Source organism: Colossoma macropomum, unplaced genomic scaffold (genome assembly GCF_904425465.1).
Source record: "Colossoma macropomum unplaced genomic scaffold, Colossoma_macropomum, whole genome shotgun sequence".
NCBI classification, from domain to species: Eukaryota; Metazoa; Chordata; class Actinopteri; order Characiformes; family Serrasalmidae; genus Colossoma; species Colossoma macropomum.
In genome coordinates, this window is record NW_023494802.1 from 23004322 (window position 1) to 23021305 (window position 16984).

Below are 16984 nucleotides of genomic sequence, written 5' to 3' on the forward strand. Positions count from 1 at the left end.
AGCCCCTGCATGACCGTTTTAGTCAGAATGTGTTATGTTATTACAGCATCCTCTCTCTTTTCTGACTGTCTGCGCGTATGTGCGTGTTTGTAAAGATATTGTCCCGGAATAGCTCTTCAGTACAGTGCACCTGACATTCATTAATGGTAGGGGAGTGTGTGTGCTCTGAGTTCAGAACAGGGAACAGCAGCATCTGCATTCATATTGTTGTTTTAAAAAGTGATTGCTGTATGTTTTAGTTCTTGAACGCAAGACTCTGTAGAACAGTGGTTACTAATGTCAGTCTGGGGGAACCCATGCTGTGCATATTTTTGTGTAGCACCCTTGGTCCAACTGATTAACAAGCTTCGCATGTATTTATGGCTGTGTGTATGTGTTTGTGTGTATACATATAATAAACAAAACAGTGTGCAAATATGTAGCTTGGTTTTCTTACATCTCTCAAATATTAAAGCTTTTCTATTTACCTACCAGATCTTGTATGGTTGTTAGGAGTCCTATTTTTGTCTATCTTTTCAGAATTTTTGAACTCCAGTTTGATTTTCCTTACACTTTCTCCTTCTTCTGGATTATCTTTCATATAACCTCCTGAGGAATCCCCCGGAAAATGTATAACCTGTATTTAATGGCCATACAAACTGGAAATTGAATAAATGAAGGGTGGTCTCTGACTTATGCGTGACATTATGTACTGACATTGTATAAAAACAAACCAGTATGTTTATGTGTGTGTGTGAAGTAAACGCCGCGAATGAAGCGCGTCACCGACTAGAAACTCCACTCATAATCAGCAGGGACTCTCCGTGTGGAGAGCTGACCCGTGGTTCCCCCTCCTTTCTCCTGCCTTTTCTGTCTCTCGGTACTCTGTACTTTTCTCTCCTGCTGGCTCCTCCCTGCGCGCGGCGCCTCCTCAAACTTTTGGCGTGCAGAGCTCAGAAACAGCGCGCGCCGCTCCACTCGCCCTCGCACCTTCCCAGGTCGTTCAACACAGAACACAGCCACGGAGGAAAAGCTTACCGGATACTTTACCAAATCAAAGGTTTGTGTTTGTGCGGGGAGAGTACAGTTCCCTAGCTCTCGAAATGAGGGAACAAAACTGATCAGAAGCGACAAGCTCTGTCCGGCTGTATTTGAAAGTGTCATCTTGTGCCTGTTTAAGTGACTATAAACTGTTTCGCTGAGTGCGGCAGTCATGGCCTCTTTGGTGGACCTGCGCGCTCTCGCGCTGCTCCTGATGTGCGGCTGCGCTGTGCTGGCCGACGCGGTCTTCACAAACTTCACCTTGGACAATGAAGTCCACTCGAGCTTTATCCAGCGGCGCCTAAAGAGCCAAGAGCGGCGGGAGATGCAGAGAGAAATCCTGTCCATCCTGGGCTTACCGCACCGGCCGCGGCCGCACCTCCACGGCAAGCACAACGCCGCGCCCATGTTCATGCTGGACCTGTACAACGCCATGTCCACGGAAGGCGACGAGGTGGGCTATTCGTACCCGTACAAGCCCATCTTTACCACTCAGGGACCACCTATTGCAACCCTCCAGGACAACAACGTCCTCAACGACGCCGACATGGTCATGAGCTTTGTCAATCTAGGTAAGCTGCGTTATCTGCATCATCAACACCATCATCGGTGTCCTGCTTATCAACTTAACTGCACCCATATAGTTCTTCAGACTGTAGACGGCGTTGCAGCAGTTTACACACATGTAGCGAACAATTCTTCACTTTTTGAATTAAGTCACTTAATTCAACTGATTCTTCACTGTGCAGGAAAGTAGCCCCATCCATTTTTACATCTATCTTTTATCGTCTTTTGAGATCATTGCTGTTGCTATAATGGTCTTGCAACGTCTTAGAAAATTATATGGCAGGTTAGAGTGAACAGTGACTGAACAGAAAATAAGGATAAGCCTTTGCTGGAATGGAAATCTCTCTCTCTCTCTCTCTCTCTCTCTCTCTCTCTCTCTCTCTCTCTCTCTCTCTCTCTCTCTCTCTCTCTCTCTTTCTCTCTCACACATTTTCCCGAGAGTTTCCGATATCTTCTAATGTTACTTGCCCTTCGACCAAATAGTTTGCATAGCTGCTACTCTGGCGCTCTATATAAATAAAGATTTTATTGGGTGACATCTGCGCTACGCTGTCCTCTTTGGCGTTTTTTCCACTCATGGTGGCAGGTAAACAATGGCAAATTTACATTAGCAGTGCAGTCATAAAGAGGTGTCGCATTCCCCAGTGTCTGCTGTCTCACAGCCAGCTGTGTTGTCTGCTCGTGTTCAGGTGTTTGAGCTGAGAGCCTGGTGAGCAATAACTCGAGATGACAGAGTTAACAGGTGTGTGAAGTGCAAAGTGCGCCAAGTGTTAAGCCATATCTGTTAGCATAAGTTGATAAGTGCTGTCCATATGTTAAGGGAGTGCATTTTATGATGTGGGCCATATTTTACCATGTAAAGAACCTTTCGTTAGTTCACTGAACCTAAAGCTGTTTTCCTTTTCCCGTCGCCCATGGAGGCTGCCTTAAATAACTTGTGGTTTGAACCTTGCTTATCACTTCATCTACTCCAATCTGTTGGAGTTGTCTCATTAGCTTACTGAAGTATCATCCTCACGGCTGTTGCACACCATCAAAACAGAGACAAGGTGTTGCATAGTGGAAGATAAAGGGAAATAAAATGATTCGTAGGTCTGATATGGCATATTCATATCAGTTTCATTTGTGGAATGGGTCAATGGCTGGATTCTTTTGCAGCCATAAGAATGAAATATGAGAAGGAATAACGTAATAGGTGTTTACCTTAAACACAACCCAACTGCAAACCACATGGTGTAGTAATGATAGGATATTGGTATCTGGATGCTGCAAAACATGGGTCATATTTTATTACTAATGCATTATGCATGCTTGATAAATGTGTCCTTGAGCAGTTTTTTTTAAAAGAGCAACATATATATATATATATATATATATATATATATATATATATATATATTATTACAAACAATCTGTAATAATGTGTAATATGTAAAGTAATATGTGCATATGTGTATTGGCTGCAGGGAAGGAGGTGACACTGTTTTTATATATATATATTTTTATTCAGAGATGTGTAATTACCCAGAGTATGGCTGCATTGTGCCTATTTTGGACATGAACTGACACAGATGGATTTGACCACAGTGGCCTGCCGAATTAAGGGCCTCTCTTTCTCTCTCTCTCTCTCTCTCTCTCTCTGGCCAGGCTTTTTCTCTAAAGCTTTGTGTGGAAGGACAAATTGTGGGCCCTGGTAGATGACCTGAAAATTAATAACAAACAAATGAATCTGTTATTTATATATATATATATATATATATATATATATATTTTCACCAACTCCCTTCTTTCTAAGGGATAATTGGAGGTTGGAAAATGGGCATGTAAAATAAATCAAAACGAAGGGAAGCGAAACACTAAGATAGCTCTGGAGACTTTCCAAATACACTATAATTTGCAATTCAAATTGACTTTAATTCTTGAAAGAGTGTTTCACTGTGGCAGGGAATGAGGGCATATGATATAGGGAATGTTTTCCTTTTTCCTGAACCTGTGAGCCATAAGCCTGACACTCAGTCATAACAAAGATTATTCACATCATCAAATGGAAACACACAAAAGAGGAGGTGACCAGGTTTCTCTTTAGAACCATGTGTGATTAAGAAAAATGTGACACTCTAAAAAAAGTTATGCATTGCATTTACCTGATTCAAATGTGAATGCTTGTCACATGAATAACACGTATTACATGAACAGCTCTTGCCAAAAGGAAACTGAAAGATATCAATTGTAATACATTTTTTTTTCATACAGAAAAGAAATACAAATGTGAGGTTTCAGAAGGCATTTTGCTTTGCAAGTTTGCGTACTTTGACTAGATGCACATCTTCTTGCTCATGTGGCTATAGATCAAATTATCCATGGCAGAGGCTTGGCTAAAAAGACACTTGTTTTGAGTGATGCCGTGGCCGTGCAAGGCTGACTCGTTGTGAGAGAATGGAAGCTTTGTGAGTGTCGATGACCCAGACTCGTGATTCCATCAGGATAAAGCTTCTGTTTTATTGAATGTGCCAGAAAACATATGCATTCATGAGATCTTAACAGAGCTAAAAGAGTACAGGAATGTCATAGCCATGGATGGAGGGAACTGTCTCTTGACCCTTACAAGTCACAGTTACCACAGGCAATAACAAAAGCAGCGTGTAATTCCATTAGAGATGGCATATTGTGGTCGATTGGTATTGGCCAACAGTCAAGGTTCCAATATCAGTACTGGAAAATAAGGTGTGGTAGCAAACCGTCTCTAAACTCAATATTGATTTGAAGAAATACTGCTAAATATTTGGGTTCCAAACTGTCAGTTGATACCACCAAGTTACTGTTGCCCTTGCAGTCTTTTTTTTTGCAGAAAAACAACTGTTACATTTTTGCCCCATTTTTTCCATTTCTTGGCATTGGAAGAAAATGGAAAATCATTGCAAATTTAAACCTATCCATAAAGAATGTAAAGTAGGCCAAATGCCTGGGTAACTGAAGTACTGCAGTGACAGCCCCCAGTGACAGTAAAAACTCATTTACTCATTCATTTATTGATTTATTTAATACATACCATGGGGAGACACTAGTCCTTCTACACATGAACATACACTGTAAAAAATGAGAAGTCAGCTCAATTTAAAATTATAAGGGACTCTGTACATTACACAGTCCCATCATGCATTGTCTCCTCTTGGGTTTCCACAGACAGTTGTGGCTCTGCTGGTGTTCAAACTCACAATCTCTTGATATGTTACTTTTCAAAATTAAAACAAGAAATATTTTGCACAGTGAATTAAGCATTTATAAACACAAAATCTGAGTAACTTCAGGAGATTGTGAGATTGAACTGAAGACTGAAGTCTTACGAGGAGTAAATGTCTGATGGGATTGTGTGATGGAAAGAGTCTCAGCTAGGAAACAAATTATATATTATTTGCATCACTGAAGTGTTTAGTTAACTCAAGAAAAGTCATGTAATCAGTTACATTAAAATTTTAAATTGAGCTGACTTTTTTTTCTTAATTTTTTAACAGTGATAACTTTTAAACATGTTGGGTGATGTGGCATACTCCATTAATATACACTTATTGTACTGAACATAGATGAGATTGTTTTGTAAGCATGGCTATTGAGCTGGGCTCAGTGCTGCAGGCAGATATGATGCCTGTACAAAAAGCCACATATATGTTGTGGTATACATTTTAGCACATTATCGGATCACAGTAATCAGATTTTAGACCTCAGACACTGTTTTATCTGAGGTCTAAAATCTGATTGCTGTGATCCGATCATGTGCTAAAATGTACACCACAACACATATGTGGCTTTGGGTTTTGGGAAAAACATGAGTAAAATTCATGTCTCAGTTCTCGCACAATCAGGCAACACTGGCCATTTCAGACAGTCTCAGGTGTCATCAGACATCAGTCATTAGAACGAGCTAAATGGCCTCAGTGACATTCGCAAGTCTGTTCTTAATTATTAGATTAATTAAAGTACTTTTACTGCATTTGCTTTTAATATGTTCTTTCAGCACATGAAGATTCATCTAGAGCTTTGTCCACTTTAGTGCCAGGTGTAGTCTTAAAAAATACTGCATGAAAAAGTGTTGCAAGTATTATTTTTTTTAATGTTATTCAGTTAGTTTGTTTTTTTGTAAATAGATGTCAACCCCCATGTGCCCCCGACAAGGTTTAACTATTTACCATGGTTAGTTTTCACATGATTAGCTGAATAAGAGGACTCTGTTACAGGCTCAGGCCTTAGTGAATGTAAATGTCTCAATCTCATTATGTATCCCACTATGTAATTAGACATGTAATTATGTAATCACATTTGAATAGTATAACTAGACCATAGGAAAGTAGTAACTCTTAACTTCTTAACACTTGCTGCAGGTCTGTTTTATGATTTGAAATATCACAATGAATGTAAGATGCAAGGAAGGCTTGGAAATCAGACACTTTCCAGATGAAAGTGCATATGCTGTATCCAGTACTTCTCTTCTTCCTTCCTTCTCACTTAATGAAGCTGGGAGGCATTCTCTCCCTCTCTAAAATATTATGACAACAGGCACAGATCTGATTTCAGAGATACTGCCTTTGAAAGAGCTGCAGGAAGATTTGGCAAAGGACTTGTTCTAAGGCTTTCTTAGATTGGGGAATATGTTTTGTTTTCCCACCAAGTTTCTTAAGGCCTTAGAGAAGATTACGACAGGCATTCATTTGTGTCCAAGGAAATGTGTGTTTTTGCTTACACACACGGCCAGTAGCACTTTAGACAGTTTTGTTGAGTGAATTGCAAAAAGTGTGAGGACGCAGGTGTGATAGATAGATTTTTTTTTTATTTTGGCGGTAATTGTTTTGATGCGTACTGTCATATCAATGAACCTTGAAACTGTATACAAGAACCAGAAAATCCTGTCACCAGGAGTGGAAATGGGCCAGAACGCACCAGAATCTGATTCTGGGACTAAAAGTCGAGATGAAATGATCTTATAAATGTAGGTTACTATTTTTATGGGGAAAGCTGGATTAAATACCTATGTTGGTTTACAGTACTGTTGCTAGCAATTTACAGAATTTGATCAGATTTGAAAGATCAGAGATCCCTGATGTACAGTAAAATTTCTGTGAAAAAAAAAAAAAACATCTGAATCCAGCTGAAAGAAATGTGTGACTTTTTAAAGAACTGTAGCTCTTTCCAGGGGGAAGATGCTAAAAAAAGATAATTCTGGATGAGAGCAATCAAAAATGTGACTCATTGGAGTTGTAACACTACAGGCTAAGGGTTTGTGTGCTCTCTGAGTTTTATAGTGTTAGCTGTTGCTCAGGTTTATGACTATGCAGTGTTGAGTAATGTTCAGTGCATCTCAGTGCGAGTTGAGAGTTCCTGAGAGGGTCTGGGCTGCGTTAAGTTTAGCAGCAGAGACAGTTCTTGCCACTGCGCAGAGAGCGGGTGGGTGGGTCTCTGTTTTTTGGACCCCGGGGGCACGAGACATTTTGTCTCTGAGTCACCTCAGTAAAAAGCCCAGCTGTGTAAATGACTTACAGCATACATGTAGAATGTAAACGGCACATGGCGCATGCAACAGGGGTTGCCGCTGCGGAGGGCTTGTGAACCCACCAGAGAACGAGAACACACTCTTTTGTGGTGCACATTTCTGAAGGGGAATTCTCAGAATATTATGTGAAACACTACAGTCAAGCCTACGACACATATTTACCTAGCACAGTTGCATTGTCCAGTCAACACCAGACAGTACAGACAGTATAAACTTCAGCACAGAAATGCTTTGCCATAAGTTTTATTTTTTAACACAGGGGTGGGAAATAAATTCTCTGGGTATTGTATATATTGTCAGTACCTCTAAAATATTAAACAATGCAAGTACCATGCAGAAGGCAGATCAAGATTATAGAGAGCCTGTAAACAACATGAGAAAGTGTGTAGCAACTGCATAAACTGCACAATAACGTGAAGCTGTTTGGATGTTAGCCAATTATGTCACTTCTTACTTTGTTAATTTATTTTTATCAATTGTTTGGGTTCATTTTGTTCTTTATTAAATAGTTTATTTTTAGCAAATGTTAAAAGAAGATATTTGTACTCAAACATTTTTTTAGTTTTCACATATATATTACAGCCTACTGTTTTAATAGTCCAGTCTGACTTCAGAGAAGCTAAATATCTCAGTACATATTAAGTATCATGAAATTTCTTCAAGTACATTGACATGCCACATTGCTCAACCTTTATATATGAATGTCATTGTCTTGCAGCTTTAATAATAACCAGAGGTGGGTAGTTACCAATTCCATTTAATCAGTTGTAAAATTTAGAGTTTTTAAATGATTGTTTGTTAACTTCTGCTTAGGTATACTTGCAAGGAAAGTCTGCATTATGCTCAGTTACATTTTAGTTATTAACATTTAGTTCCTAATTTATTTTTTTCTGTTGAATTTCATCATGTTGCTTTGGTGACAGCACATGTAATTGCAGTTGGTCACACCTCTGAGGTTTAGCATTTTATTCCAGACCAAGGAAAAAAGGAAATAACAAACTTCACTTCCTATGCTGATAAATGCTGGAACTAAGTTACACTGTAGTTCTAGAAGTTACTCAGTACTTAAAGTCAACCTGAAATGAAAACTGATATTTTAACTTGCTAGTTCATGTCACTTTGTCATATTAAGCACAATTTATCATACCATGTTATATAAAAGCAAAAATTCTTGACTGTAATGTTTGTTTCAAGTTTAAAGAATTCCTTGCCCCAGAACATTTAATTTTTGCCAGTGTCACCATGCACTAGTAGGCGAGGAAAAATAAAATTACATTTCATTTTCAGGTACTTTTGTACTTCTGCTCAGGTTGTCTTTTGGAAAGGTAGTTAAACTTTTTTTCATTATTTCATGGAATTAACGATACTTTTATTTTACCCGCCTCTGAAAGTAACAGTACTTCTGTGTTTGTCAGATCACATATTGATAGATTTGTTGGCTTTCTTGCTCCTAGACTAACCTTTTTGAGTGCTGCTTCTTCCTGTATCTGTCTCGTTACTTATACATGTTAGGACATGTCCTCACATTGGAGAAGACACCATACCTTCAACCAAAAAACAGTTCTCCTTCACAGAATCCATGCTCGTTCTTTTCCTAAATGCTGAGGTATGAGGAAAACTGGCAGCTGCTGAGAAAGATAGGTTGCTCAGGGTGACAGTGGAAGAGAAGTATGGAAGTGAAAGCATTATACTTTACACTGGTAGCATAAAGGACAGATCTTCTGTGTTCTACCCTCCTTACCTTTTGGTGGTAAAACACACTGCTCCATAATAAGCATGGTAAATGTGCTGCCTCTTAGACGAGTACGTTCTTAGAAATAAAGGTTCCTAAATAATGTGTTCTTGTTAACCCACATGGTCAGAAGCACCTTTTAGTGTGACTTTTCCACTCCTAGTTACTCCTGTAACTAGGAGTGGAAATGGGCCAGAATGCACCAGCAACCGATTCCGGGAGAAAAAGTCGAGATAGAATGATCTCAAAAACCTAGGTAACTATTTTTTTATAGGGAAAGCTGGATAGAAACCTAGCTAGATTTTTTTCTCAAGAATAAGGTGTATGTGCCTCCTAAAATCAAACTAAAGATTGGATAAAGTGATATTTGCATACATCCATGATGAATCTAACTGCTAGTTTGTACCACTGAGTGGTTGGACTGAATTGAGTTTGACCTGACCTAACTGAAGCCCCCACAAACTCTAAATATAGTGCACCATACCCTAACATTTGGTATGACCCTATATGGAGAGACCAGTGAGGAGGTGTCTGATACCTGCCATGAGAAGCAGGCCTCATCACTCCTTAATGTTTTTTTTTTCCTTCTGTTGCTCTGTTTTCCGTCTCTCACCCTTCTCATTGTGTTATCGAGAGTTTAGTCACAGTTTGCTCCTGGGAGATGTTCTCATGCAATCTGCCAGTTTAATACAGGAGTAGACGCTCCTAAAGAGAGAGAGAGAGAGAGAGAGATGACCCTTTTGCTCACTTGTAGGCTCTCTTAGTCATTATGGAAAAGACTAGCCTCTAATAGGTCCCTGGGCCTGTAATAGTTCTGATTTATTTCAGCTGCCTTCCTCCACAGTCTCAGGGGCATCAAAGGCATCATAAAGTAAAGCGCTGCTTTTGGCTCAAGGAGCCGCACATCTGACTGTATGGAAAGGAATAAAGGTGAATGCTTTTAAGCGTCTGCGTCTTAATGTTGACCAGATGTTGCAAGAACGAATATAGATAATTAAAGTACAAAATATAAACACAGATGTTATAAATTCTTGCTGTTGCCATTAGAGGTTCATAAATGTTTGTGTGTCTGTGTATGTTCATACATTTTTGCCAAATGATACTGACTTGTAAAGTGTATGTTTTATTCTTTTGACTGAAAGGTCTGTGAGTAACATTAAGGTTAGGTTTAGAGTAAGAAAATTCTTATCACATATAGATACTTATACATACGTAAAACATTGTTTTTACAGATATGTAGTTACACATAGGGTTGAGTGGTATAATGATAATAAGGTATGCTGTAGTATTTAAAATGATGCTGGAATTTAAAAATGATGACCATATTTGAAAATTATGACAGGATTTCAAAATGACAAATTTCTGTTGCCATTCTGAACAGCCAAACAAATACGTTTCACCCATTCATATTTTCAAGGGTGGTGTGGGATCTCACCGATTGGTGGGGCTAATAGAAAGAGGGGAAAAATCTAAACAAGGAAAAACTAAGCATGACAGTGGCTCAGTAATGGCTAAGAATTACACACCAGATATTTTAACTTTGTGCACTCAGGTATCCTCTAAACTGGTGTCAGATTAACATCATTTCGTCTTTCTGTCACTCCTACACCAGTCGCTCGACTTTTGCTCTACCAGGCATTATTATCATCTAACTTGTTTCAGCAGAACACCAGTTGGACAGAGTCAAACCTGTACTGTGGTATGTGGCAATGTTTGAGTCTGTAGCCTGCCTGCTTAGCTATCAGGCTGCAGATCTAAACTCAAAGGAACAGATTTAATTTCGCCTTTCTGTCCCTTCAAATGTAGCTGCTTGACTTCACTCCCTCAGATTTGAATCAATTACATCTAAATCATTTATATCTCATGCAATATCAAAGGTGTTATCATGCAAATTAAGCTTTTGATAACCAGCTCCTCTTTCCTAGTTAGCAGCATTATGTAGCATTTAAAAATGATTTGACATTTATTAAATGATAACTAGAAAATCAAATTGCATTACTTGCATAAATTACTTTTTACTTTTCGATTATTTTAGATTTTTGAAATAGTGCTCAGTGCTCCATGCAGATATCATGCCTGCATGTTATGATACACATATTTTGTGCATTTTATTACATTCTCGCAACAACAGCGTCAGGTTTGGAAAAAATGGATTCTTGGAAAACAGCATCTTAGCTCTCTTAACAGTCAGGCGAAGCTAAGCAGCTACAGACAACATGGCAATGAACTGGAAAGTTTGTGTGATATTCACAATTATGTTCTTTCTTATTAGATTAATTACAGTTTTGAGGACAAATTAAATAGGACTCTAAACTACACTCACAACTTTTACTGAACAGCTAAAAGCTCACAGGCTAAATTGCCAGAAGAAAAAATAGTGCTTTTTTAATTATTAGAAGTAGTAGTAGTACTTTTGTAAGTACACCAACAGTGATGTTCTTGCATCACCAGTTCCAGACGTAATAATAATAATAATAATAATAACAAAAGCAACACTTATCTTATTTTTATGAGACAGCTCCTAATTTTCTGTGTGTCAGCAAAAAAGTGTTAGTGCGTGAGGTTAATCTTTTTTTTAAATAAAAGGTAAAGGAAAGAAAAACATAGCTCCACCCCCACTTCAATCCTCCCAAAACCCGGTTTACCATGATTATTTTTCACATGGTTATCCGAATAAGGGGATTCTGTTACCAGCGTGGGCCTACATATAGGCCTTGAGTCATAATGAAAATGGACGATCACTGTGTTGCCATTGTGATGCCGTGAAGTGATGTGCATCCACCAGGTCAAACATAGACATTCAAAGAACGAAAGATTCCAATTCCTTGAGTTCTTCTGGTTTAATCACTTGCACACATGGGCACCTTCACATGTTCAAGCGCACACACACACACACACACACACAGTCATGCTGCTGTTAGATTTACTGTGTTCTGTTCGAATGTGAGGATGGAATTGCATTACTAATTGATGTGTTTATGTTAGTCGAAGACAGTAAATGTGAAATGTGTGTGTTGTTGAAGTTAGTACTGTGTACATGAGCTGTGTGTTCTGAATGATGGGAAGTCATTGGACACCTACTATATCCTTTTCTGTCTTTCAGCCTTAAATTGCGCTCTCTCTCTCTCTCTCTCTCTCTCTCTCTCTCTCTTTTCTTGGGCCCTGCTGAACGGCCTTCCTAACATTCCAACTCTCAGCAGGCTGCCCTTGGGAGGCTGCCAGAGGTTAATACAGATGTTTCTGAGCGTCTGCCGGCCAAAGCAGCTGTGCAGGGAAACTTTATCTTTGAGTCCACACACACACACATACACATTCACACACACACACACACACACACACACACACACACATCTCTCCCTCCCTCCCTCTCTTGTTCTCACTGCCACACACACATTTTACCTAATCTGTTTTATTATGAGGATTCTCAAAGGCCTAGACGTATCAGATATCATAATCTATATTTTAATTTTAATGTAGTCTTTAGCTTTATCCCTTATAATGTTTTGTGTAATGAATTTAAGCTCCGATCCTTTGTTATTATTAGCCCTATAGATAATGGATACAGATGGCTTGTGAACAACTGCCATTTAATCAGCAGAAAAATGTTGCAGCTACTCAGTGTTAAAGTTTCCATTTTTTCATCTGTTTGACACAGGTGTATATTAGAGAGAAAATCTTTGTGGGAATTTGTTTCCCTTTGTTAAGTCTGTTCATTGGCTTTGACATGTTAAAGTTATTTTTCCACCCCTTTTTCTGTCCAATTCTGGAAATATCGGATCAGGTACTAACCGTACTATCTCTGCATTCGCTGTTGTTTTTTCTCTCCCATGATCTCTCTCTGTCTTTCCCTTTCTCTCATGCTTTCTACAATGCTCTATTTCTCTTTCTCTCTTTTAGTCTCCCCTTTTTATCATTTCTTCCCCTCCCTTGCCTCGCCCGCCACAAAGAAAATAACTGATTATTTTCCAGGCTGATTTGTGCCAGTTTGGCATTTCAGCATGCCTGTTTAGATTTAGGCTGAGCTGAGACCCCACTGACCCTCATGGTTCTTCTTGGCACACTGCTTCAGCTGAGTGTAACACACTGTTATGAAGAGCCAGAGTGCAGATCTTTCTAGGCGGCCTGGCCTCAGAGAACACGCAACAAGAATTTGCTTTCATTGCTCATTTCTGTGTACAGCTGAGCGATATGAACTCAGATTTATATCATGATGACAGTATTACTCGACAATAATGATAATGTGTATGTATGGATGTGTATATAAAGTTTGCCCCAATAGTCAATGGTATTTGGTTAACTGTTTGATTTAATAGCTAAAAGAATAGTTACTTTTTCACATAGGGCCAGGTAGGGCTGAGTAGCATTTTTTTCCTTCAATAAATAGTAAAGTAATAATAAAGTAGTCTGATGATCTGAAACATTAAAGTGTAACAAATATGCAACAACAGAAGATATTGTGCATGTAAATGTGTGCCAAAGACTATAATGTGAAGGAAGTAGCTGAAATTGCAGGTGTATCGATGCGTATGGTCATATGGGTCTACAAGCAGTGGCAGAAATCCCAGTCTGCAGGAAATTCTCGTCAGAGTTATGGCTGAAAGACGAAACTGACGGACAGGGACTGCTTGCGTGCAAGGTGTGGTTCAAGCTGGAGGAGGCTCTGTGATGTTCTGGGGGTTTTTTACACAGAAATGGGGTTGAGGTGACAGTAACTTTGAACCACAGTGCCTACACTGAGCTATTGGACAACCAGGTTTTGCCTTTTCTCATCATCTTACAGACTAACATAACATTCCTATCCCTGTGTTCCAAGATGACAGTTTTCACATTCACAGGGCTGCAGATGTGACTGATTGGAATGATGAACATTTAGGAGCATTCAAACATCTGGATTGGCCCACAAAATCCCCAGATTTGAACCTTTGAAAATCTGTGGGACTCCCTGGAACAACAAGTAAGACGCCAAGGGAGGCATCCACGAAATCTGGCCGAACTGCGCAATTCTTTGTTGCAAGAGTGGCTGAACATTAGCACGATGTGTTATGTATAATTATGCTATGATATTGTACAGTTGTAGGAGCAGCACTGCAATACAGCTTGATTGCACTTACATTCAAAAAGTAACTTCTTGTATAAACCTAATTCCATTACACATTTTCAATCACACAGAAAAGTCATACAAGGACTTATCTCAACATAACATTCAATTGTTGATAGAAGGAAATGTAAACATTTAAGTGCAATTTATTTAAGTTTCACTGAAATGGAATTTTGTCTATTTTATGTAAAAATGTTACTGAAAGACAACACAATTAATGTATTCAATGTCGACATATTTTAAGTCCAGCAAACCTCTTGGTTAATTTTTTTTAGAGTTACTACTTCACATTATTTATATTATAAAATTGGCATCAGCCAAGATTAAAAAAATGAAATAAAATTGTCTGATTTCGGGCTTGGCCGAACCCAACTATGTACATCTAACCAATAATCATATATATTTTTTCTATGTTTGTTTCCTTGCACTAGTGCATAATGCAATGTTATATGCATTTTATACAATAGAGGACAACAGAGTGAAAAAGAAAGCCTATTCCGCATAATACTGTTTAAATTGTATGCCTTTGTGAGTTCTAAGAACTATCGAAATGTAATTTGACTTGTGGGCAGGACTGCATGTGATTTACTGTTTTTAGTCTTATCAATATAACGATATAATAAAATCCTTATCACTGGACTTATATTACATTTTGATTGTTGAAGTGCATGCCCTTCTCATTATGGTTTAAACTCAGATCAAGATACAGTCCAGTCTGAAAACAGAATGTAAATGACAGATTTTTTTTCTGTTTGGATTGTTCAGGTTTAGAAATCTAGCATATTGGATTGAAATTAAGTAATTACTGTGAAGTTAAAGTGCTTGAATTTGAGGATATGTACTGTCTTTTCAAATGAACTACACAGAAATGAGTCATTTTTGACTGGCACAAATGCTTTCAAGCTTTTGAACAAATCAAGAAAACTATCAAAGACGTATGCTTAGATGTGTTAAGCACTACCACAAAGACAAGAATACACTAGCATGACCACTAGATGCAAACCACTGATAAGAATTAAAAACAGAAGGTCGGGTTACAGCTGTAACTTTAAAAAGCTTGTAGAGAGATAAAGATTAACCTGCATCACATTGATATCAATTAATATATAAAAACTGCTCATGACAGAATACCACCTCATCTGTAAAACATGATGCATGTATGGCTGCATGTGGAACTGAATAACTTGTTGATGGCAGCAGAAATGTTCAGAATCATTTTAATTGCTCAGTTGGATGGCACTTCACATTGCATTACAATAACACAAATAGGCAATGATCTTGACTGAAGTCAACCACTCAATCTCAGTGATGAAATATGATATAAAAAGAAAGCGATTTATTTTAGTTTTAACCGATATTAATGAAACTACCATTAAATTAAAGCTGGTAGTCTTTTCAGCTTAGAATTAATGATTCATTTCAAATACAGTGTGTTAGACTACAGAGTCAAACAATATCAACTGTCACTTTTACTTTACAATTACTCACAGACTGTTAAAAAAAATTATGTTGCGGAGTGCTGGGCTGTGCTCCTGAACAGGGTCCAGAACACAGCCAGCAACCCACTGACCGACTGCAGGCCTGTTAAAAAAGCACACACAAACACACATATGCACACTCCCTGCACTACTAAGTGAAGATGGAACAGAGAACTACATATCAAAGAGGGCGGATTGAAGGTGTGCTAAGCTAGGATCAGTTTCTACTTCCAAGTAAATGCATTACTCTCACTACTTTAAAGGCCAAACTGACTTCAGCACAATATTCTTTCTTTCAGATTTTCCATCAGTGTGGTGTTGGCATGGTGTTGGTGGTTTGAATGTCTCAATGAAAAAATATTTTGTGTTGCAATAAAAAAGAAGGCTTAATATTGGTGTGTTGTGTGTAGTTAGCATAACAGGTGATACATACCTGATTGGTCGATTTGGTGAATTATGTTTTAGGCATATCTTGCTTGGATTATACTCTACAAATCTGCCATTCTTTTGCTTGACATATTTCTGTGTCCAGGTATATGTGACAGTTTGATTAATGTTCAAGTTTGATGCTTAATGTTTTAAGTGAAATAACACATCCTCTACATGGAACACAAATTTATTTGCTGAGTTTAACACATTGGACAAAAATAGAAAATATGAATTGTGTCTTTTGTACAGGCCACATTTTATGATTTTTTCCCCAATATGTTAAATTCAACAAATAAATAGAAATTGTGCATGAAAATGTGCAGAAGTGTGTTCCCTGTAGATGATGTGTTCACTTATTTTCACTTTGAAAATCAACAAAACATGGAGTGTGACCAGGGCCACCTAAAATTATGCACGATTGTATACTTTAGCTCCTCCTATATGTTACTATTTCATTTACTTTTCAACACAATATCAGTTGCTTGTATTAAAAAAAATATTACATTTTGATATTGAATGTGGCATGTTAGTGGAATATTGTTGATCAAATAATATCAGGGTTTGAGAGAAGTCACAAGTGATTCTCTGTATGGTTGTAAACAGCATGAGGTAACATTGATCATTGTGGCTTCAGGCTTTCAGATGTTTGTTGGGTCTCATTTTAGGTCAGCACATCTTAAAATGATCAACTTATTACAATGTGTCTTTTGAGTGAACTCAACCTGCAGGCACTAGAGTCTACCCAACTCAAACTTTTTAGTTTAGTTAAAAGCTCTCCTAGCCCACATTTCTTAGTACTGCATCTCAGTGATGTAAACAATACAGGATATATATATTAAAGCCCCTCCATTTTTTAAACTCCTCCCGTTAAACAGTGCCAGCAGATAGTTTGTGGGCTCCCAGTTCACAAGGCTTTAAGCAAGGAAAATTTCAGTGCCTGAAATGTGTTTGGGGGTTAGGAAAAGGAATAAAAAATAAAGAAATAGGAATAGGAAATAAAAGAAAAATAGGAAATAAAGAAATAAATTAATTGAATATGAACATGTTTATTAACAAAACTGAAACAAATAAACAATAATAAATAATACAGTAACACAAACAATGTATGGTAATTGTAT

General features: G+C 38.1%; 1 protein-coding gene across 1 annotated transcript in view; it reads left to right on the forward strand.

Moving 5' to 3' along the window:
• The first annotated feature begins 514 nt into the window (after nucleotides 1-514).
• bmp7b (bone morphogenetic protein 7b) overlaps nucleotides 515-16984 on the forward strand; it is a 66013-nt gene continuing 49543 nt past the window's right edge. Inside the window, exon 1 of the mRNA XM_036592045.1 lies at nucleotides 515-1592. Coding sequence (XP_036447938.1) covers nucleotides 1193-1592 — 400 coding nt within the window. The 5' untranslated portion in view covers nucleotides 515-1192. The remainder of the gene's footprint in view (nucleotides 1593-16984) is intronic.